Here is a 22,341-nt window from a genome sequence, read left to right on the forward strand (position 1 = left end):
CAGCGGCCCATCTCCGGAAGCATCGAACACAAATAGCTCCAGGGTCAGCCCTCTCCCCTCTGAACGCTCCACTCTTTCCACAGCGGGCTGCCTCCTTGCCCCGGCCTTAAGTGTGACATCACCAGAACCCCACACACATCCCGCTCCCCGCCACCCCCTCTGGAAACCCCTACCTCTCCTCATCTTCTAATTGCATTACCAAGTGTTTGGCCCATTAATTCCTTCCCAGAGGACCGGCTTCTGGTTGGTTTCTAGCAAATCCTACCCACGTCTCATAAATCATCGTAGGAAACGCTGCCGGTCCTTCTCCGTCACGGGGACTGGCGTCCACCCGCTCATTCCCGGGCCCCTGCCGACAGCAAAGCAGGCCCTTTAGCTTCCTCCCTGAGCCTCCCTGACAGTCCGGCAGCGAGAGCGTTCAGAATTGGGCGCTGGCCAGCCTTCCGCCGGGGTGTTCTGTGGCCCAGCGCGCTGGCACGCGCTCAGGTACAGAAACAAAGTGTCTCCCGGTGGCTAGAGGCTGAGACTGAGGGGGGAGGGGCGTGTCTGCAGGACCCACTGCCCGATGTGATGCTCCCATGTGACTAAACTGAGGGCCAGAAACTGAAGTCGAGATGTTTTAACCCGGGTCTCCATAGCGGGTGAAAGGCCCTGGGAACCACGCGGTGACATTCCCACATTAAAAGTCACCGTCCATCTTCAGTGTCTAGAGTGCGCCCCCAATTTACAGATGAGGAAACTGAGGCCAGACGGATCCGTGGTTTCTTCTGACAAGAGTGTCCTATCTCATTCTTGGGTCTCAAGTGCTCAGCAGCCTTTCTGTTCGAAGGGGACCAGGGCGCTCCCTAGAACAGGTGGTGCTGGTCCTCGGCTCCCTGCGGGCAGGACCCACCGGGATCGGGGCCGCCAAACGGCTGGCTCGTTTGAGGCTCTGAACCAGGCAGGTCTGCACCCACCGAGGGCCCTGGTAAGAGTTCAGCACACCTGGCTCTGCAGGTGAGCAGAGCCTCGGGTTGGGGTGCTGCCTGGCACTGCGGGCGTGCGCCCAGTCTGCCAGGTCCCCGTGTGGCCACTGCAGGTCCCTTCACCTTCTCCTCAGTCAGATTCCCAGTGGCTGAGCCCACGGACTCCCTGTGGCTTGAAATCCGAGTGGGGGCTCCCACCAAGTGACCCTCAGTGCTGGGGGTGCTGGTTGTCCCCCTGGGTTCTCTTTCCCCAAAGGAGGAACCAGAGGCTCAGGGGATACCTGACCCCCGCGGTACATCTCGCCAGGGGAGGGGCAGTGCGTTCTAGGTCAGCACTTCTCTGGCCCGTCCAGTGCAGCTGTCGGTGCAGGAGGCGCTCCAGGCTCACCCCGAGTTCCATGCGTCTCCCCATGGTACCCCATCCTATGTCACCACAGGGGTGCTATCACTCCAAGAATCTTTGTAACCCCAGCTATATCAGGCCTTAAAACCTTTTACTTTCAGTGTATGGTTTATTGTCATCTCTGGCTTCCAATGGAATCTACGTTTTAATTAGTTTGGAAACATAGGTGTGATATTTTACAGAATGAGATCGCTGCCCCTGTATTTAATTAAATGAACCCCATAAAAGTTGGGTTTTATCCAGGGGCGTAATTGACAATAGGCTGGATTTGAAATTGCATTAGCACTTACCCTGGGTCATTAGCACGTGAGATAGAAATAGATGGTGACCACGGGGCGCGGGTCCTCAGAAACCAATGTCTTCCCATAAAAAGACACTGATTTTTTAATTTGGAGAGAGTAGACCGTCCTTCCCAAATACCATATTTACACATACCCTGCCCTGCTTGCCCTCCGGCTCTGGAGACCTTCGCAAGGTTGCGGCTCCTGTTCGGAAAGGTGAGCCGGGTGTGTGAGGGCCTCTCCCCGCGGGCTTTCTCGGGAGACGGTGAGAGTGGAGCCTGTGTCTGGGCTCGGGCTCGGCTGGTGTTCCAGCGAGTGCGGCGAGGCGTGGTCTGGCTGTTGTAGTGAAATGCTGCCCACCGTGCCTGCCGTCTGACCGCTTCGGACGCGCCTCGCATGCGCCTCGCACGCGCTGCGGCCTCCCTTCTGCCCGAGGAGCTCTCCCGCGGGGCACGCCAGGAGGGGACACGTCTCAGGAACCACAGCAGGTGCTTTCTGGGAGCGAGTGACGGACAGGTGGGCTGTCAGTAAAATGTACCCCCAAATGGGCAAGCCCCCAGCTCCGCGTTAGTCCTCAGCCCGTGGGAAGGGGCAGCGTGCACGTGACCCGGGCGTCAGGGGGACCGGGAAGGAATCGCCCCCCGCCCTCAGCCCGATCGTCTGGTCTCCTCTCGTCTCGGGAGGCCTTCCGCTAAAGGACACTGGAGTCCCTTAGTGTCGCGTCGTATTTGCAGCTGTGATGTGAGCCCAGAGACAGGCTGATTGGATTTCCACCGTAATTGCACCTGCATTCCAGAGCCTGCGGTGAATAACTTAAGCTTTTAATTTATAATAAAGATAAACTTGGCAATCAGCATTTCTTGTTCCAAAACACTCCACTTACTAGGTCGTAGAGCCGCGTAAACTGTTGTAAAAGCCGTCTGTTCCACTGGGCGATATAGCACCTGACCGCCCGCCGCGCCTGGACGAGCCTTCCTCCTGCGATGGAGGCCGCCGCCTCCCCCTAACGAGGCCGCGGTGCTCATCCCGGGAGTAGAGGCTGTCCTTCTCGGTTGGCTGGCGGCGTGAGTCATCACCTCGCCGAGTCTCCCAGGGATGCGATTCCGAGATGACAGTGTAATAAGTGTTATGTGCACAAGGTAATTCAAAACAAATTTGGCTGCAAGAATGGATCGTCTGGGTTAGTGACTGCTGCCTCGTCTCATCGGCTGTTAGGAGAGCGTAATGATCCCGCGACGCCTTGTCAAGAGCTTGTGCGGCAAGCGGCGAGTCCGGTGCCATTTATCTGCCGCGCCCCTAACGAGTCCCTAGAAAGTCGAGGACTGGAGGCGTTAATGTGGGTGTCGGTGGCCGGGGACGTGAGCTGGGCAGGGAGGGAGCCTCTCCCTGTACAGAAGCTATTCAGGCCCCTGGACGAGGCTGCATTTTGCTCCTTTGATTTATAGATGATTGCCCGCTGGGAAAAGGTGACTATCCTGGTAACGGGTCCCCATCGGCCCCCTGGTTTCTTAGTAAATTCTTATCCCTTAGACCAGTGGTTCTCAACCTTCTGGCCCTTTAAATACAGTTCCTCATGTGGTGACCCAACCATAAAATTATTTTCGTTGCTACTTCATAATTGTGATGTTGCTACTGTTATGAATCGTCATGTAAATATCTGATATGCAGGATGGTCTTAGGTGACCCCTGTGAAAGGGTCGTTCGACCGCCAAAGGGGTCGCGACCCACAGGTTGAGAACCGCTGGCTTAGACGTTATACCCAGATTATTCCATGAAGCTTCATAAAGCCCCCAACCCTTCAGTGACATTCATGTTGTCGATGAGACAGGGCGACAGAGAGAGGACAGTTTCATTGCCCAAAGCCCCCATGAGGGTGCCGGCCGTGGCCCGATCCCAGAGGTGGGTCCCTGTGCAGCCACCAGAGCCGGGAGGAAGGAGGGGGTCCCCTGTGTGTGGAGGGGCTTATCGGAATGTGTGAGGTGAATGGGTGTGTGGCCTCCAGCTGTGACATTGCTCCCTCAGGCACAGTGGTCAGTAATGGGATTCTGAGGATCCAGCTAAAGGGTTCAGCCCTATTCAGCAGGGACGGGGTCGGGATGGTCCGCTGGTTCAGAAAACTAGGAAGAATTCCTTTACGTCCTTTCATTCTTTTCTTCAAGGAAGAACAGCGAAGACCGTTGTGTGTTAAGCCCCGTGTTCCCACCCTCCAGGGTGGAGGCCTTAAGAGGCGGTGGCCCCGCCATTCCCCTATTCACTGGTGCCCTGATCTTCGTGTGGCCCGAGTAACTCCCTTGTGACGTAAGGAAATTACTTAAATAGACTGAATCCGAATCATCCATGATCCCGCCGGCCTGGTTCATCTGGGCTTCGTTACAGGGGACGAACCCGGTGTCTGTTCCTCGTTCCTCAACCCCAGGCTGTTTACAAGGCGGCCCCGCCTCGGGGTTCTTGTCCCCGGAGGGAGCTGATGGGGCTTAGGAAAAAGTAGGGCACGAGCAGCAGAAATGTATCCGAGGTCGGTTCTGCTCGGACCAAGAGAAGCGGAAATTGTCTGTCCCGTGGAGGAGGGACCTAGTGTGTGCACCTTGAAGTCGGAGATACTGAGGGGGAGATGTGCACGTGGAGGAGGGACCTAGTGTGTGTGCCTTGAAGTCGGAGATACTGAGGGGAGATGTGCACGTGGAGGAGGGACCTAGTGTGTGCGCCTTGAAGTCAGAGATACTGAGGGGGAGATGTGCATGCCAGGCAGGAAACGGGTCCGTGTTCGTCCTGGCACTTACGAGTAAACACTAACGGCATGCCTACTGGGAGAAGGTAGTGGACATCTAAGGGGTTTAAACTCAGGATTAAATTGCTGTGCGAGCCACATGAATTTGCCAGTTTCTCCGCAGGGAAGGTTTGAGAAGCGGGGGGACTTGGGGAGGTAGCTATTCCGCAGCACGGTCCCTATACCACAATCCTATACTTGCCTTTAAGAAGCAAACCAACCACTCGGGGAAGATATGGAAGTAGTTCGGGGCCTGGTGGTGTCCGTGCGGTGCCGTCACTAGATGTAACCAAACTACGGGACATGATGTCGTGTTGCTCCGCCGTGGGGGGTACGTGGGGGGAAAGTAAGCGGCTGGACTTCCGTGTTGCTGGCAGCGACTTCATTTTCTAGAAACGGTTCTGGCGGTGTGTCCTCTCGTGTGAGTTGTTCTGGACGTAGCCGGGGTGAGTGAGTTCTGAGGGTGCCACTGGAGAGGATCCGGGGCGCAGCACCGACGTTCTAACCATCAGGCGGCCTCCTGTGGGTACCGGCTGCTCTGGGGGAGGGCGGTGAGGACTGGGGCGAGAAGGGCAGATGCCAGGGCTGCGCACACTCGGAAACACCCAGCAACTACACTGGCTGCTGGGCCTCCCAAGCGTCGGCCAAAATGTGGGCCATCCGAGCTCCTTGGAGTTACCCGCCGTATCCACCTGTGGCCTGTGAGTCCCTTCATATTTCCAACTGGCCTTTTAAAGAGAAACAAAAGGGATTCATTTCAAAAGGAAGCTCTCTGTCGCTCGCAGGAAAGGAGCAGTCACGCCACCTGGCACAAGCTGGGGAAACGCGCGCCATTACCGCGTGACAGTGTGATTGATTCTAGTCGCTGTCACTCCTGATGACGGCGCTGAGCCTGCGACCGGGCCCTTCTCTCGGGAGAGATGACGCGCTGGTGTTACAGACATTCCAGTAGGAAGTCAGGGCGTCCGCTGTGGGTCTGGTATTGATGCCACATCCGCAGACCTGCCAACCCGCCCCTCCCACCAGGCCTTCTTCCCCGGGGACCTGAGATGGAGAGCGAGCGTGGGGGACCGACACCCCCACGTGCCCTCCCGCTGGCCGCTTGCACGTGAAAACCGTCTTTCAGGTTCTGCTTACTGAGCAACATGTCCCCCCTCAATATTTCGACAGGTCAACGGCAAAGACTTATCCCGAGCGACGCATGACCAGGCCGTGGAGGCGTTCCGGACGGCCAAGGAGCCGATCGTGGTGCAGGTGCTGCGGCGGACGCCCCGGGCCAGGGCCTTCCCGGCGCCGTCGGAGGCGCAGCTGGTGGACGCGGGCACCCAGACCGACATCACCTTCGAGCACATCATGGCCCTCTCCAAGCTGTCCCCGCCCAGCCCGCCCGCGCTGGGGCCCTACCTCCTGCCCGAGGAGTAAGTCGCACCCCGTGCCTCCCTCAGGGCTCCCATGCTGCACTCTCTTGTTTATGGAGGCGATAAATTGAATCCTGTGACATATTAATTACTTTATTATAAGCCTGGAGCAGAGTTATTCAAATTATATCCTAAGAGCAAAATTACTTACTAATGTCGTAAAAGTTGTTTCGGGATAAGATTTAATCACTGCAAGTGGCGGCGGGATGGGATGCGGGCGGTGCTTCTGATAGACACAAAGTGAGAGGCCCCAGAGGCTTACCCACGCGCCCCCCAAGCTGGGAAACAGCGCGAGGTGTGGGTGACGGGCCGGACCTGCTGCCTGCCCGGTGGGCCGGTGACCGCAGGGGCACCTCACAGCTGCTCCTCTCCCTGCAGGCACCCCTCGGCCCACGAGTACTACGATCCCAGCGACTACCTGGGTGGCGCCCACCAGGACCTGGACAGGGAGGAGCTGGAGCTGGAGGTGAGGGCGCTGGTTTGGGGGCCACGGGAACACTAGTCAGTTCTCCAGACGCACAGACCGGGGCTCCTGGCGAATTTCCTTCTGAAGAACAACTGCTCGCTGTTCCAGAGGCATCTGAGAAGCAGACCCCGGGGCCTGGGGTCCTCTCAGTACCTGCCACACAGAGGCCAGTTGGCATTACACGGCGTCTAGAATCTTCCGTCCTCTTTGGCCTCAGATAACACATAAGGGCAGAGCTGTGGATCTGCCAAATTTCTGCGAGATCCGTGTTGGAAAACCTCCGGCCCACGAGTCCGTGGGCAGCCCTGTTGTGGGGCGTGGCGGGCCCCTGCACTCGGTCACCTGTGCTCGAGCGTGAGCGTGAGGAGTGGCGACTAAGGACAAGGGAGGCGCTCACGGCAGTGCCCGAGGGTGCGCGAGAGCCAGGCGGTCGATTATGTCACTTCCCACGCCCGGAGCAGGACTGGCTGCCCTGTCTTTTGAATACTTCAAGTAATTAAAAAACACACGTAAATGCTGCTCTGGGGCCTGGTGGCCGGGCTCCGTTGTGGAGGGAGAAAAGCCTGCTCCACGTCCAGGCGTCCAGCGGGAACGAGCCCCGCGGGTGTCCCACAGGAGGACCATGAGGAGCGCATGGGGGCGTCCTGGGGGCAGGCGCACAGGAGGGCGGGTGTTCTCTCAGAAAGCAGGCAGGATGTCCTACTCACGTCAGTGTCAGGTCCCTGCTCTTGGGGAACCGCTTCCGGGTAAAAGGGCGATGCTCGCGCACACCCAGGGTTGAGCTGCCAAACTCACCCGTAAGTTTTCTTGGGCTGAACACCTGCTCTAGACATTCCTGTCGGCAATCCCGAGAGAAAGCAGGCGTCTGAGGAGGCTTTGTCCTTCATCTACTGTTTCAGTTCCCCACTTGGTGCATCAGTGGCTCCTCCCGTCACCTGGGCTCCGCTGACGTGATTCTGACAGCAGCCAGGGGGCGCTGCTTCCCCCACGGCCTGGGGGGCACTCCTCACGGGTCCCTGGAGTAGGTGACAGGGCACTGGGGTATCCTGGGCGGACACAGGATGCCCAGCCTCAGCCTCCCAGGCACAGCACGGGCTCCTCCAGACCCTTCCCTGGTCAGCCCTGTGCGCCCCCCACCAACCCCGTCACCTCCTCAGTGCCCTCCCAGTGTCAGGGGGACTTTGCACCACCACCTGCCCCAAGCCCTCCCAGCTGCTGCACAGCCTGCACGGCACGTCCCCGAGGAGGCGACCCCTCCATGCAAAGCCCCCTTCCCCGGCCCCACGGCACCACCTCCTGCCTGCTTCTGGCTCCCCCGGAATCCAGGCCCAGGAGAGCTGGGCTCTGGTCCGACTCACTCACACTCCTCCTGCCTGGGCCACCCTGGCCTGGCGTGGGCACCAGCAAGTACTTGCTGATTGGAGGCATCAGGGCCGTGGTTCCCTATCCCGAATGGAAGGTGAATGGAAGGTCAATGGAAGGTCAATTGAAGGTCAATTGAAGGTGAATGGAAGGTCAATTGAAGGTGAATGTAAGGTGAAGGAAAATGCAGCTTTTTAGAGGCAGCTCTACATCCCAGCTAGCACCTGCCGAGAGAAAGTGTTGAGATAATTTCAAGAAACGTGCACAGCAGTGTCCTGGACCAATAGGGAAGGGTTGTGCCAAGGTGACCCGCCTTCCTACAGGTAGATCAGCCGTCACGCTGGTCCTTGGGGCCTCCCAGGAAAGTGCCTGACAGGGACGCAGAGAGCATGGCTCCCGCGGGGGAAGGGCCCTCTTCACTCTCTTAATTGTACCAACATTTCAGTCGCATCTGAAATGTCAGGCGGAGCCGCTCCTTGTTATCCAGGGATCCATCTACCGATAAGCAACAGGACCCGAGGGGCGGGGGGGCTGTAACCCAGCGCGGGCCGTGCATTATTCATCCCATTCGATTCACGGTCTTGGGAAGCGTGTCTCCGTCGTCACCAACAGATGTGTGACCACCTCCATGCTCACCGTCAGAAGGAAACATTGGGAATGTGCAAAACCCCCGATAACTTCGGGGAGTTGTCCCCCGATACCGCGTCTGGTTAGAAATTGTCCGATAGTCAGGTCGTGGCAGTGCTCATAGAACTTGTCATGGTTTCCCATGATGCCCCAATAAAACGTGAATTTTCACGGGGCCCTCGCTGGTCCAGCCTTACCATCCGTCACACTCAGCCCGCCCCTGGTCCTGGCACACAGAGCGTCGGGACCTCGGTGCCTGCTGTTCTGCCTCACGGTGGTGGGCACCCTGCCTTTCCCAGGGAGGGTTAGGAAGTAGCTGCTACACAACCACTTTGAGCTTCACCCCAAAGACAGAACCCTCCTCACCCCCCTCCACCAAGAGCCTGGAAGGAAGAATTTGTCCCCAAAGACAGTGGCTCAGAGACCCCAACTCAGAGCCCCTCCTCGCGGGTTGTTGAGCAGATAACACTAAATCCAGACCCAGGGGCCTGCTGCAGGGAGAGCACCCCAGGCAGCCCTTGCCGTGGGCAGCGGCTGCGGCTGCAGAATCGTGCCTGGTGCAGGCTGCACCCAGGAGAGGGCAGCGAGGCCGGCCAGCTCGCTCAGGGCCCCAGTACTTCCTCCCAGGCCCCGGCAGTCACCAGAGCTGACTTCGCTCTGCGGCAGGACTAACTGGCAGCTACGGCTGCGTCCCCTGTGCTCAGGTGTCTCACAGTCGGGCTCTCACCTCATTTAATTTGCAGGACTAGCGGCTGAAAGTAATTTCTGGACTATGACTATGACAGCTGCTGTGGGGAGCAGGCATTGCTGCGATCGCGTTACCCTCCTTTCTCGGATCACTTTCTGTGTGATCTGTTCGAGAGTTCTGTCCCTGTGAATAGTAAGGCAACACAACCTACAGTCATCGAATTAAACGCATTGGGACGTGAACGTGGAAATATTCTTGTTTGTGGCAGACGTGGAAGGAATGCTTTTTAAAACCCTACCCCCGACGTCTTGATGTCGAGTGAAATATGGGTAATTTTTCTTTGGGGGGGATCAATAGAATAACTATTTCCAAAATGACTTTCTATTGACTGAAAGGTCAAAAATGCCGTGTGCATTGATCCTGAGTCCATAATCACTTTGGGTTTGGTAAGTTAACTCCTCTCATAGTCGGCTGCAAAGAAAACCAGTTCATCATTTAAACGAACTATTTTTAAAGCACCTGAGGCCCCGGCGGCCGCCCCGCGGGCGGGGGTCTCACGGGGCCTCTCTCTGCAGGAGGTGGACCTGTACCGAGCCAACAGCCAGGACAAGCTGGGCCTCACCGTGTGCTACCGCACGGACGACGAGGACGACCTGGGCATCTATATCAGCGAGGTAGGAGGGCAGCTCTTCACAGCGACCACATCGGGACCAAGAGAGGGGGTTTTTCTTCCTTTTATGTGTTAACTAAGCCTAACTCTGCCTCACTGAGTCCCTTGGAAAGACACAGACACACTTCTCTGCCCCTTTCATCACACCCCATGGAGCCCCATCTTTCCTGGGGTTATGTTCTAATGTCGGCACAGATGGTGACATTGCCCCGGGGAAGCCTGCAGACCGGCCATAAGATGGTTGTGTGTGCTCCGCCCCAAGGGAGCGGCCGACGCTCATTTCCAGTCTCATGTTCTGGGCCGGTGGGATCCCTCCCACGCCCTCCCACGTGTTTCTCTGTCTCTCTCCTTCCTTTTGGTGGAATGTGTGTAGTTGAAGTCCTAGAAGTTGCATGGACTTCAGAGCAGGTAGGCAGTTGTCGTCTGATCTTCTAGAGAAGACTGCACAGCCAGTGACCCCAGCTCTCGAAGCTGGGCGCTCACGTCTGCAAGCACGGAAACCGTTCTGTCGGGAACGGAACTTGTCTCGATGGGATGGACATGCGTGTGTCGGTCCAGCTCAGTAACCTTACTCTGAGTTAATGTTCTCCATCCACCACACTCCAGTGGGCCCGTCAGCACTGCCGTCAGGGTCTCTTTCCCACAGTCAGTCCTCGTGTCTCAAGTATACTTCAGGGTTTTTTTGTTTTGTTTTGTGGGGGCTTTTTGTTTTGTTTTTAATATATTTTTATTGATTTCAGAGAGGAGGGGAGAGGGAGAGAGAGATAGAAACACCAATGATGAGAGAGAATCATGGATCGGCTGCCTCCTGCACGCCCCCCACCAGGGATGGAGCCTGCAACCCGGGCATGTGCCCTTGACCGGAATTGAACCCGGGACCCTTCAGTCCACAGGCCGATGCTCTATCCACTGAGCCAAACCACTTCAGTTTTAAAGTTATTTTTTAAAATTTATTAGAAACATTTGGTAAAATAATCGAGGCACGGTTGCTTGTCACCATAGTGATTTTCATTTCTCTGCAGCAAGAGTCCGCTGGGCCTCACGTCCCCGAGGCCGGCAGGGCCAGGACATGGGGCTGTGGGACAGGGTTGCCAGGCAGGGACCGGAGGACACGCCCTGGAAACTGCTTGGAGACGTGAACCGACCCATGTTTGCTTCCTTGCATCACTCGGGTCCTGTGTAGGCACGAGCCTGGCTGTGTCAGCGCCCGCCTTTGGGAAGGGCCGTTGTGTCTACGCGCATTGAACCATCCGCCCGGTGCTGAGACAGTCACTGTTTTTTCCAGATCGACCCCAACAGCATCGCGGCCCAGGACGGGCGCATCCGAGAAGGCGACCGCATCATCCAGGTAGGTCGGCCTCGCCCCTGCCTGTCTGTGAAGATCAAACTGGTTGTAGTGACAGCTCAGGGTTAAAGAACGAGGCCCACAAACCAGGGGTGTAGGGAGGCCAGACGAGTTAACTTAGTGGGTGAAGCCCAGCCCTGGACAGTAAATGCACAGGGAGTGGTGAGGACAGAGACAGTGGGGACAGGGCACCCCGTCGAGAGGGCAGCGCCCCACACCCCAGCAGGAGCCAGCTCACCTCGTGCTCTGAGCTACTGTGTTTAGAACGGTTGTGACATTCCTCACCGTGAGTGATTTTGTCATTTTCCACTGCTTATTCGGCATTCCTTCAACCCAAGACTTCAACCCAAACCTCGGCTGCTCAGGGACCCCATCTGGTGGAGTGCCCCCAGACCTTCAGGACGGCTCAGCCTTCCTGTGGTTGCTGTGGGTTACCAACAGCGTCTACCACTCGGCATGGCCCCCTCCTCTCAGCCACCCCATTTCTCCTTGGTAACCGAGATCTATCACCCCAGTCAGCCCTCCACGGGCCTGTTGGGCACAGGCGTAAGGAGTTGGTGGGAGGCTCAGTGGGACCAGCCATGTCCCCTGGAGGAATCGCCCACCCTGGGGCTGACACCTCCAGACCCCAAATTCTCAGGACAAGAAGCCGAACTCTTGCGGGAGGGTTACCAGGGGTGATGGTGAGAGAGCCCCTCCCACTGACCGTCTGTCCTGCCTGAGGCTGGGACCCAGACCCCCTTTACAATCCCATTTCCTTCTCTGCCCTCAGCTTCCATAATGTTCCCATCAGACCTGCCACTGCTGCTTCTCCCGTGTTACCCTGAAACACCTTCATGCTTCCCCTTGTACTCTTGCCCGAGTCTCACGTCTGAGTGAGTTGCTCACCTGTTTCCTCTTCACACGCTCCGTTCACACGGCCTCCATGGTGCCCTGGCCTTGGACACCGGGGCTCCGTCCCAGGCCAGCGCTGCATGCGTCCAGGCAGGGCCCCCTGAGAATGAGCATTCTCTCCGAGCTCCGCGGACCTTCCCTGTCCTCGCCCCAAGTGGGTAACAGATGGAGCAGCGCAGCGTGATTCTGCGTGATCCACTTCTGCGTTTGTCCACCCTCCACCTTCTTTTATTCATTTTTTTTTTTTAAGATTAACGGAATAGAGGTACGGAACCACGAAGAGGCTGTGGCCCTTCTAACCAGTGAAGAAAACAAGAACTTCTCCTTGCTCATCGCGAGGCCCGAGCTCCAGGTGGGTCCGCTTCCTGAGCACAAGGCTGGGCCTGTATTTCTAAACCAAAACCCGGAGTCCCTGTCCCTGCAGAACACGGCCCCGGTATCGGGTCCGAGCGTGAAAGACCCTGTGCCCTGGAAAGGTAGTCTCACTGAGATCAGGATCTGTTTGACGTGTCCGCCGCTGAAAGAGGGTGCTGGCAGCCACCTGGCAGTTCCACTGCGGGCCCGGCAGGCGCCTTAACGCAGGGATTGGAAGAGGGAGAAGAGGAAAACGTGGAATGGAAAACACCACGGTCACGACCTTCAAGATGTTAGAGGTCAAGACCTGACCAAGGTCCCAGCCTAGCGCTGTGTCTCACTCACACCTGCAGGGGGAGCACCGCATGGGCCTGGATGTGTGATACTGCCCTGACGCCTGGAAATTGGCCGAGAGAGTCAATTGCAGGTGCTCTTATCACGCAAAAAAGTGACTGTGAGGTGACATTAATTAGCTTGACTATTGTAAGGATTTTACTACGTTTATCAAATCATGATGTCTACCTTAAACAGAACAATTTTTATTTTATTTTATTTTTTAATGACTCACCACACCAAGGTGATTCCTTGTCCAAGGGGCTTAATGTGGCCTCTTTAGGGAAGGAGCAAATTGGAATAAACTCTGGCTTCAGGGTGTCAGTAGAGAAGGTGATGCTTAAATTCCTTTGCCTTCCTTTGGCTGCCTACATGTAAAATAGAGAGAGAGAGAGAGAGAGAGAGAGAGAGAGAGAGATACATTGGTCAACAGACTTTTTATTAAGACAAATATAAAAGGCCAGATTTGGCACATGGGTTGGCGATCAAGGCCCCTGGAGAGTCTGCTCTTCCTGGACAAGAAAGAGGGGGCCCTGCTGCTTGTGTGGGGCCGGCCCTGCACCTCAGCCTGAAAGTAGCTGAGTGAGAGAAGGGGTTCCACCCTGCAAAATGAAACGGCAGACACTGGGGACCCCCCAACCCCCCAGACATGGGGTGAGGCGGGGCATTTCCTAGAATATAGCAAACAACAGGCAGACTGCCCTGGGAATGTTTTTCCCCAAGGAAATGTCTTTTCTTTAAAAATATGAATGAGTTACGTGAGAGCAAAAGCACTCTCCTCTGAGGCGTGTGCTGGCTGCCGCTTTTCCCCAGCTGGACGAGGGCTGGATGGACGACGACCGCAACGACTTTCTGGACGACCTGCACATGGACATGCTGGAGGAGCAGCACCACCAGGCCATGCAGTTCACCGCCAACGCGCTGCAGCAGGTAAGGCCCCGCTGCCCGCACTGTCCTTGCCAGGCCACGCCCAGCCCTCGCCAGGCCACGCCCATCCATCCCCCCTAGCCCAGTCCTTGCCAGGCCACACCCAGTCCTCGCCAGGCCACGCCCAGCCCTCGCCAGGCCACGCCCAGCCATCACAGCCTAGCCCAGCCCTCGCCAGCCTTGCGGGCGGCCCAGCTGCAGGAAACCGCTCCCTGTCTCCCTTAGAAGCTACTAAGGACCATGGGAGGCCCCACCTGGAAGGCAGCAGGGACACGTGCTTGTCCTTCTGGCCTGAGGGAAGCGCTGCCCTGCACTCAGGGAACTGGGGAGGGACCGCTGACCTTCCACGTTGCGGGGAAAACACCTGTGGGGGCGGCTTGATGTAGAGCAGAGACATGGTCACGTTTTCAAAAATGCAGCCCTTCCCCGTTTACCCTGAGCTGCTCCTGTCCCGTCATTGCCACCACCACTGTCCTCCACGCCCCACTGACCGGGAAGCTAGAGGTGGCCCTGTGCTCTGGGTCATGCATCCAGGCCAGGCGACGGTCACCTCACTTTTCCGGTGGCATCAGTGGTCGCCCAGGCGGGTCTGGCTAATGCCCAGGCCCCGTCCTAGTCCTCACCTGTGCCGAGTGGTGGAGGCCCGCCCCCGCCGAAGAGCCTTGTCCTGCAGGAAGAGGTCACAGGTAGCGGCACCAGGCCCCTCGCCGTGACCGGAAGTTCTTGTTTTGTGCAGAAGAAGCATGAGGAAGACGGGGGGACCACGGACACCGCCACCATCCTGTCCAACCAGCACGAGAAGGACAGCGGTGTGGGCCGCACGGACGAGAGCACGCGCAACGACGAGAGCTCGGAGCAGGAGAACAACGGCGACGAGGCGGCCGCGCTGGCCGGGCAGAGGACACGCACGGGCAGCCAGGACACACTGGGCAGCGGCGACCTGCCCTTCAGCGGAGAGTCCTTGCTCTGGGCCGACTGCGCAGACGCAGATGACGCGGAGTGTGAGAGCTTCCGGCAGCTGCTGGAGCTCAAGTGCCCGGGGCTCGGCGCCGCCGAGAGCACCGACGGGGAGCTGGGGCTGCTGGACACGGAGCTGCTGGAGCTCCGGTGCCCGGCGCGGGGCGCGGACAGGGGCGCCCCCGAGAGCGTGGACAGGGAGCTGGAGCTGCTCAACGCCGAGCTGCGCAGCATCGAGCTCGAATGTCTGAGCGTCGTGCGCGCGCACCGGGCTCGGCAGCTGCGTGAGGCCTGGACGCTGCACCCCGGTGGCTTCCGCGGCTGCGACACGGAGGCGGACGGACGCCGTCACGAACTCTCTGACATCACCGAGCTCCCCGAGAAGTCGGACAAGGACAGCTCAAGCGCCTACAACACCGGGGAGAGCTGCCGGAGCACCCCGCTCGCCCTGGACATGTCCCCCGACAGCTCCTTGAGAAGAGGGGCCGAGGCGACCACAGGGGCCTGCGGGCCCTCGCCAGAGAGTCCACTCTGCATCACGGAGGAGGCAGACCTGCGTGGGGCCTCGCAGAGCCCTGAGCGCAGCCCAGGGGATGGCCCCAGCCCCGCACCCCCGGCGCACGCGCACGCGCCCCACAAGCTGGCTCACATCCCGGCGCACGCGCGGCGCTACCGCAGCTACATGCAGCTGGTGCAGCAGAAGTCGGCTGTGGAGTACGCGCACAGCCAGGTGAGCCTGCTGGGGGTGTGCAAGGACCTGGGCCCCGCCGGCCCGCCCGAGCCCCGCACAGAGTGGAAGGTGAAGGTGCGCAGCGATGGCTCTCGCTACATCACCAAGAGGCCAGTGCGCGACCGCCTGCTGCGGGAGCGCGCGCTGCGGATCCGCGAGGAGCGCAGTGGGGTCACCACGGACGACGATGCAGCCAGCGACATGAAGCTGGGCCGCTACTGGAGCCGCGAGGAGCGCAAGCAGCACGTGGCCCGCGCCAGGGAGCAGAGGCGGCGGCGCGCGCTCCTGCTGCAGAGCCGGCTGGACGGCCCCCGGGAGCAGCCCGCCGACGAGGACAGGAGGGAGGTGAGCATCCTTGAGCTGAGCCACAAGAAGATGATGAAGAAGAGGAACAAGAAGATTCTGGATAACTGGATGACGATCCAGGAGCTCCTGACCCACGGCACCAAGTCCCCGGATGGCACTAGAGTGTACAATTCCTTCCTCTCAGTGACTACCGTCTGAGCGTCCTGTATATAGACAGCACTACCGTTGGGGTAGAAAACCCTGCCTCGTTCAATGCGGCAAGTCTCTATGTAAGATAACAAGGTCGTGTTTATAGTCCACTCTGCACTTCCGGGGGCAGGGCTCTATTTTAAGTGGGGACTATCTTGGGAGGCAGCATTGACAACCAGGGCCTTTCTCAAATAGCAAGGGTACTTTTTTTTACTTTGTTACCTTTTACGTAAAGTGTTTAAATTTCAAAAAGATCTTTTTAAGCATACTTTCACAGGATAATGTGTTTAAACTATATTCATACGGAAAAAGTTACACGTGCTTTCTTTCCTGCCGAAAATACAACTGCCATTATGTATTTCTAATGGATCCCTATTTTATAATGTTACTTTCCTGGACGTGTTTCCTATGAGTGACCATTAATATATTATTTAGGTCAGGGCTTCAGCTCAGAACCACCAAACCGGTTCACGATTGAATACACATAACCAAACCAGCCGTGTTTAAATGTATGTTTCAACTGTAAACATGTTTCTGGTTAAAGTTCCCAAGCGAGCGTAAAGGTGTAAGCAGAAAGCTAAGTATCGTGCGGCTTTAGGGAAGGTGAGAGCATGTTTGCAAATACTGCAGCCGGTGGGGAGAATGTGCGCCCACAGGGGGTCGCCGATGGAGACGGTGTCTGGACTTTTTAAATGCTCTCCTGGCAGACCTTTTTCTGTGTAGATTTGAAGGGACAGACTCTTTTTACAGGCACGTTCACAAAGTCATGATTACTACTCACAAACATCAAGGAAAATGAAGTTGAAATAAATTATTTTCTATTTGATATGTTTTGAAGTGATTTCTCATTTTTGAAGTGGTGCCTCTAAAATAAAAGCCCTTTGCAGTGTTGATTTTTTTTCCCTTCATTGTATTCCCTGCTGCTACTCAGACCATTAAACCCTTCCTTCTGCCTGGAACCAAAAGGCCGATATAAAACCAAGGTCGGTCGGCGAAGAGTAAGGAGTCAAACTCACGGTGTAACCCTGCTTGCCGGCAGTCTGTCTCGCGGAAAGCCTCCACCTGGCCCTGTCTCCTACAAACAGGAATAACTATGAACGTGTTTAGCGGTCAGGGTCATGCTCACGATGAAACCTCTGGTGGACTGCCACCATCCCTGCCTGGTGGTGGTCGTTCACATTGGCGGCAAGGAGGGCCCCCTTCCCATTTCTAAGGTGCATCTGAAAATCACACAACATTTCCATAGGAGGGCAGGGTCACCAAAGTGGGTGGGCTGCAACACCGCTATCTTTCAGGTTCCTACATCATCAATGAGCTATGCCTTCTCCCTGGCTGCAATGCTCACCACAATTCCAGCTGTGGCACCTACTGAGAAGACAAAAAATAGAGACTGGGTGAGGAGGGGCGTCCTTTGCCATGATGCCACACATCTCCGGCATAGATTCCTCCCAAACTCCTATTCCAACCCAAACTCCTCTCCTTTGGGGCCAAGGAGCCTCGTCGTCACACTGGCAATAGAACCACTTGGTGAAGATAAGGCACTGGAATACTCAAGCTCACAGTTAAGCCCTCTGCCCATCACTTCTTCCAGAACCGGCCCTGCAGAGGTAATCCATTACCTGCTCTGCCCTCCAGAGAGCAGCTCCCGCAGCTGGAGTGCCGGGCCTGGTTTCCGCGTCTCCAGTTGAACTTCCAGCAGCAGCGCCCTCCCAGCCTCTCGGCTCATGCCCTGTCTCCCAGGGAACAGACACCCCTCGGATGAACGATAAAGCGCTGCCAGGCACATAGCGGGTCTTTAGGGAAATAGCTTTGCTCCCCTCCTGCTCGCATTAAAGATGGGGGAGGGGTACAGGGCTGGAAGAACACAGCTCCCACCTCACGAGCAGGCAGCTTCAGGGTCAAGCAGAGGGGCTGCTCACCAGTGCTCCCCGTGAGCCTCTGGATGAAGGGGTCCCCTGTGCCCCTCATGACGGGATGGAGGGAGATAAAACTAACATACGTGTCAGTCCAAGGCCAGATCCTCCCAGGACAACTTGTTTTTAAATCCCTTTGTCATGTAACTAACGTTTGGTCATAATTTGCAATGCAATTCGAGGCCCCCCCCCAATCTAATTTAGCAAATCAACTCCTGAAAGAAATAGGAAGAGACCTCAGAAATCATCATTTTATGAATAACAGGAAACTCAAGGAGTGAAGAAATGTGGCTCATTAATGAGCCCCCAGGATTGGAGAGAAAGCCGCTCCTAACCAGTGTCCCCTGCAGCCTGGCCTCCCGCCTCCCATCAGTTCTCCACTGTCTTTAATTAATGGCCTAAGAAGCATCCCACTCCTGCCGATGTTGACAGTTGTGGGAGGGACTCAGCCACAACACCTGTTTCTCTTGTGGCCTCAGGGAGGTTTGAACCCAGGTCTCCGGAGAAGAAAAGTTACTTCTTTAACCTGGGACAGCAGGACCCTTCTCTTGATCTAATTCCGCTGTGGCCTGTGCTGCTTCACTGAGCACCTGGCGTGGTTGCGAGTCCGTTCGGCTCAGAGCCACTGTGGGGGCAGCCGAGTCCCATTTCCAGTCTCGGTCCCTGGAGGACACGTGCTCATCCCGGGGACACAGGCACAGCCATCCGCGCTGTTTCTCTGATGCCCCTTCCCACCCGTCCATCCTCCCTCTTGTTTATTTCCGTTGCATGGAATTGAACTTGCAAAAGTCAAACCCCCTGGGATCCAGCCAGACTCCAGTGAGACACCAGGAAGCTGTGGCTTTCCACAGCGAGAAGGCACTTTGGGGGCAGCTCGGTGAGAAGGGTCTGTCTGCTAGACGTAGAGGTGCCCCAAATGCCCGTTGGCGGTGCCAGCTTGCCGCTGGAGAGGGTCTTCCTGATTCCAGACACAGCGGGTCACGTCCCATCAGCCTGTGCACCCGGTTAGCTCACCGCACCTCCTCCAGGCTCCCAGCAACCGGAAACTCTCACCTCGCCCCAGGGGACCGCTGTGTGGCACTTGGGATTCAGGTAGGAGAAGGTTCCGGAACCCCCTGCCGCTTCCCTCACCTTCCGGAGTCACTGTTCGGCCATTTCACTCCTGACTGGTTCCTGTTTTCTGCTTTAATGCCCAGCAGCCACCTCTGGGGCCCGCTCTTTCCTAACGCCGCCTGCAACTGAGACTCAAATAGTGAAATACACAGAACCGGCCATGTTACCAAGTCATCATTTATGAATCCAGCTCGATTCATTTGTTTAGTCAGATGTAAAGGGCAATAAAAAGCGATTGACTAAGAACAATTAAAACAGTAAAAGTAAATTGTTTGTGTCCATTAAAACCTGCTGAGGCCGTCAGTGGAAAATTGTGGGCCTCAATGTGAAAATTAAAACTATTGATTTTCCCCGAATGTATGTGAATAGCAGAGTTCTAATTTGTTTTGTTTTTTACTGGCTGCAAGCCCCTGGGGTCACAGTGAAGGTAGGCCTTCAATAAGCTCTTTTGGTGGAGTTAATAAAGATTTGGAAAGACAAATATGATAAGAAACGGCCGAGATGTTTCAGGGGGAGAATGAATGTGTCTGAGCGGCACCATGCCCAGGCTCATACTTTGTAATTTATTGCATTTTGGGGCTGAAAATGGAAAATCAACTGCAGGATATATGATCTTCATAAGCTGAATTTTTAGGGCTTTGGCTTAATTTATGTGAGTGAGAGATTTCTTTATTATTGTCATTTTATGATTTTATGTGCCACACTAAATCTTGTATTCCACGAACTGTTACTTTTTTAGTGTTCAATTAAAACACCGATATAAAAGGAATTCACGTGGACAGATCTTTAGCCGTGAGAGGAAACTTGGGGGAAACCCTCTGGATCAAATGAGGAGGTTCAGTCAGGAGACGTGTTGTTGGAATTAAAAAAGCTGTGAAAACAGTATAACATGAAGGTATCACAGTATCGGGTTGGACATGAGCTAGTATTAGGTTTACACTCTTAATAAATGAGAATGCAAACTGTTAGACTTCTCTGGAGACCTGGGTTTAAACTTACTGTATAACAGTAATTAAGTGAATGATCAATAAACAGAAATCAGACTTCCTTTTAATCTTTATACATGTCAGGCATGGTTTTCAAATAAGGGTGGATAAAGTTAGAGAATACGGCTGCCCTTGGAACACGACATTTAAAAACCTATTACAATTTTGGTGTTATCTAAAACCTGACTCCCAGACACTGATGTTTAAGAGGAAAAAAAGTTTCAAACAAATAGTTTCTTTGTTCCTTTCTTGGGAGACTTTTGTTTCATTCTTCACCCCCATCCCCACCACAGAGAGTTTTCTAAAGAGACTATAAATAGTTTACCCGCAGAAAATGCTGTGGTTTCTGAACATTTCTTCTTTTTTCTCTTTAATTTTATTTCCCAGCAGTATTGAGGTGTACTTGACCGATACAAATTGTATATATTCAAGGTGTACAACATGATGATTTGCTATCCACATACATTGTGAAATGATCACACAATCAAATTAACACATCCGTCACCTCACATCGGTCCCACTGTGTGTGTGTGTGTGTGTGTGTGTGTAGTAATAACTCTCTTAGCAAATTTCAAATATACAGCTCAGAATTATTAATTAGAGTCACCACACTGTACATCAGACCCTCACAATGTACTCACATCACATAACTGAGCCTCTGACCAACTCTCTCCACTCCACCCTCCAGCCCCTGGCAGCCTCCTTTCTACTCTCTGCTTCTATGATTTGAACTTTTTTTCAGATTCCACATAGGAACAAGATCATACTGTATTCACCTTCCTGTGTCTGGCTTATCTCACTCAGCATCACGTCCTCAACGTTCGTCCATGTTGTTTCAAATGGCAGAACCTCCTTCTTTATGAAGACTGAACCCTTTGCCATCGAGTGCGTAAACCACCTTTGGTTTATCCGCCCTTCTCACAACACTGCTGTGTTATTCACGGCAGCCGGGACATGGAAGCGCCTGAACGCTTGCTGCTCCTGGCCGAGACTCAGCCGTGGGCCAGCTGGGCACTCACACTGTCTCCCAGGGCGATGCCGAGGCGTTGCCTGCAGATATTTGTGGGGGAGGGGTCCGCAGGGTAGGGTGTGAGGCTTAAGAAGCGCTGCAGGTGCCCTGGGTGGGCAGCCGCAGGACCAGATGGGGCACAGCCTCCAGAGCAACGATACTGAAATGTTGGGGATCAGGAATCTCTGAGAATCTGCTCAGAACGATATACATATTTTCTGATTGTTGGTTTGTTTGCTGGAAAAAGTCTGCCTGTTATGGTCTTAGATTAAGAATTCCTGCTACTTTTTGTTTAAATGGGGCTGGGAGGAGTTTCACCTGGAAACAGAATTAACCAGAGAATCACCCAGCTCCCCCCGCGGGGCCTTTCACTGGTCCCCCAGGGCTAACGCAGCCTGAGAGCTGAGGTGCTGTGAGCTGGTGGCCTCCGGCAGGTGTCCGGATGCAAGCGGTGCCAGGTGAGCGGTGCCCGGGGTGCGGGCTCCTGGGTTCTGCGCAGCCCCGCTCCTGGTAGGCCGACGTGACGGTCATTCTGAACTTATTCGGGAAAGCTGACTCCCGCGCCATTTAAACTGGTGAATGGCGAGGAGGGGTTGGAGTGCTGGGGGTGGAGAGGTTTATCCCGTGCCCAGTGCGGGGACTCCATCCCATGACCCAGCCAGCACTGGTGTCTAGGTGGATTTAGGTTTTCACTTATTCTTGGATTTTAAATAGGAAAAAAATACGAGCATGGGAGTTAGAACAGATGTGCTTTAAAAGACATGCAAACTGTTTTCCTCTTTGATTCTCATTTTTCATAAGTACACCCGACCTGCAGACACCCAGGTACCTCCTGTAGTGTTCAGTAGGGGCGGGGACATCCTGGCCAGGTGGGAAAATAACGAAATCTTCTCATCTTTGTGGCAGGTGTTGTGATGATGTTTGTTTGTTTGTTTGTTTGTTTGTTTTTCACTCTACACCATAGTCATTTATTCCAGATTTCTTGGGCAGTTTTAACCTTTAGAATTTTGGATGTTCCCAGGACCACTGTGGAGGATTGTGTAAGCGCCACGCTCCCAAGTGAGGGCCAGGCACCCAGCAGCTGCAGTTCACTGGGACCCTGGAATGGGGCCTCCACAGCGAGGAACCTGGGCTACGTCAGGTATCGGTAGTTAAGTTCCTCAGTGCGATCCGGGCAGTGCCCGCTGGGCACCGTCATCCAGGAGCGGGCACGTGTTCTCCCTGGTTTCAGAGAAAAACGCTGTACTTTCCCATAAGCCACCCGGCGGGCGGGCCCATCTGCCCGGGAAGGTGTTGGCAGGGCTTTCAAACCCTGTTAGGACGGCCTGGGAGATGAAGCGATAGCCCTCTCAGGCCCGGTGGACACGTGGTAGGCTGGCAGTGACATGAAAGCCTTGTCGGCTGCTCGGGGAGATGTGTCTGTAGTTAAAACAACGCTTGAGAGGAAATCGAGAACGTTCAAGGAAATCCACACGCAAATATTTGTGGGAAAACAGCCACGGCTGGACCTGAAGACTTGAAAGGCTGCGTGCGTGACGGGCGTTCCCGTCCCCGAAGGGAGCGGCGGGGAGCCCCAGGCCAGCACCTCCCGTCTGAGGCCCCCACCTCACGGCTCTTGGAAAACGCTCACAGCAGCGA

At 55.5% G+C, this 22,341-nt stretch overlaps 1 protein-coding gene and 1 non-coding gene across 2 annotated transcripts in view; both read left to right on the plus strand.

Moving 5' to 3' along the window:
• The window catches only part of PDZRN3 (PDZ domain containing ring finger 3), a 90,369-nt gene extending 73,861 nt beyond the window's left edge, over nt 1-16,508 (plus strand). Inside the window, exons 4-10 of the mRNA XM_070391468.1 lie at nt 5,587-5,834; nt 6,213-6,300; nt 9,553-9,651; nt 10,933-10,995; nt 12,137-12,238; nt 13,387-13,503; nt 14,237-16,508. Coding sequence (XP_070247569.1) covers nt 5,587-5,834; nt 6,213-6,300; nt 9,553-9,651; nt 10,933-10,995; nt 12,137-12,238; nt 13,387-13,503; nt 14,237-15,691 — 2,172 coding nt within the window. The 3' untranslated portion in view covers nt 15,692-16,508. The remainder of the gene's footprint in view (nt 1-5,586; nt 5,835-6,212; nt 6,301-9,552; nt 9,652-10,932; nt 10,996-12,136; nt 12,239-13,386; nt 13,504-14,236) is intronic.
• On the plus strand, nt 12,811-12,949 carry LOC138992850 (small nucleolar RNA SNORA67). The gene has a single exon (XR_011468176.1). It is a non-coding gene; the product is annotated as a small nucleolar RNA SNORA67 (small nucleolar RNA).
• Nucleotides 16,509-22,341: the final 5,833 nt, after the last annotated feature.

This window comes from Myotis yumanensis, unplaced genomic scaffold (assembly GCF_028538775.1).
Source record: "Myotis yumanensis isolate MYYU_CA2020_CCGP unplaced genomic scaffold, mMyoYum1.0.hap1 SCAF_14, whole genome shotgun sequence".
Classification (NCBI taxonomy): domain Eukaryota; kingdom Metazoa; phylum Chordata; class Mammalia; order Chiroptera; family Vespertilionidae; genus Myotis; species Myotis yumanensis.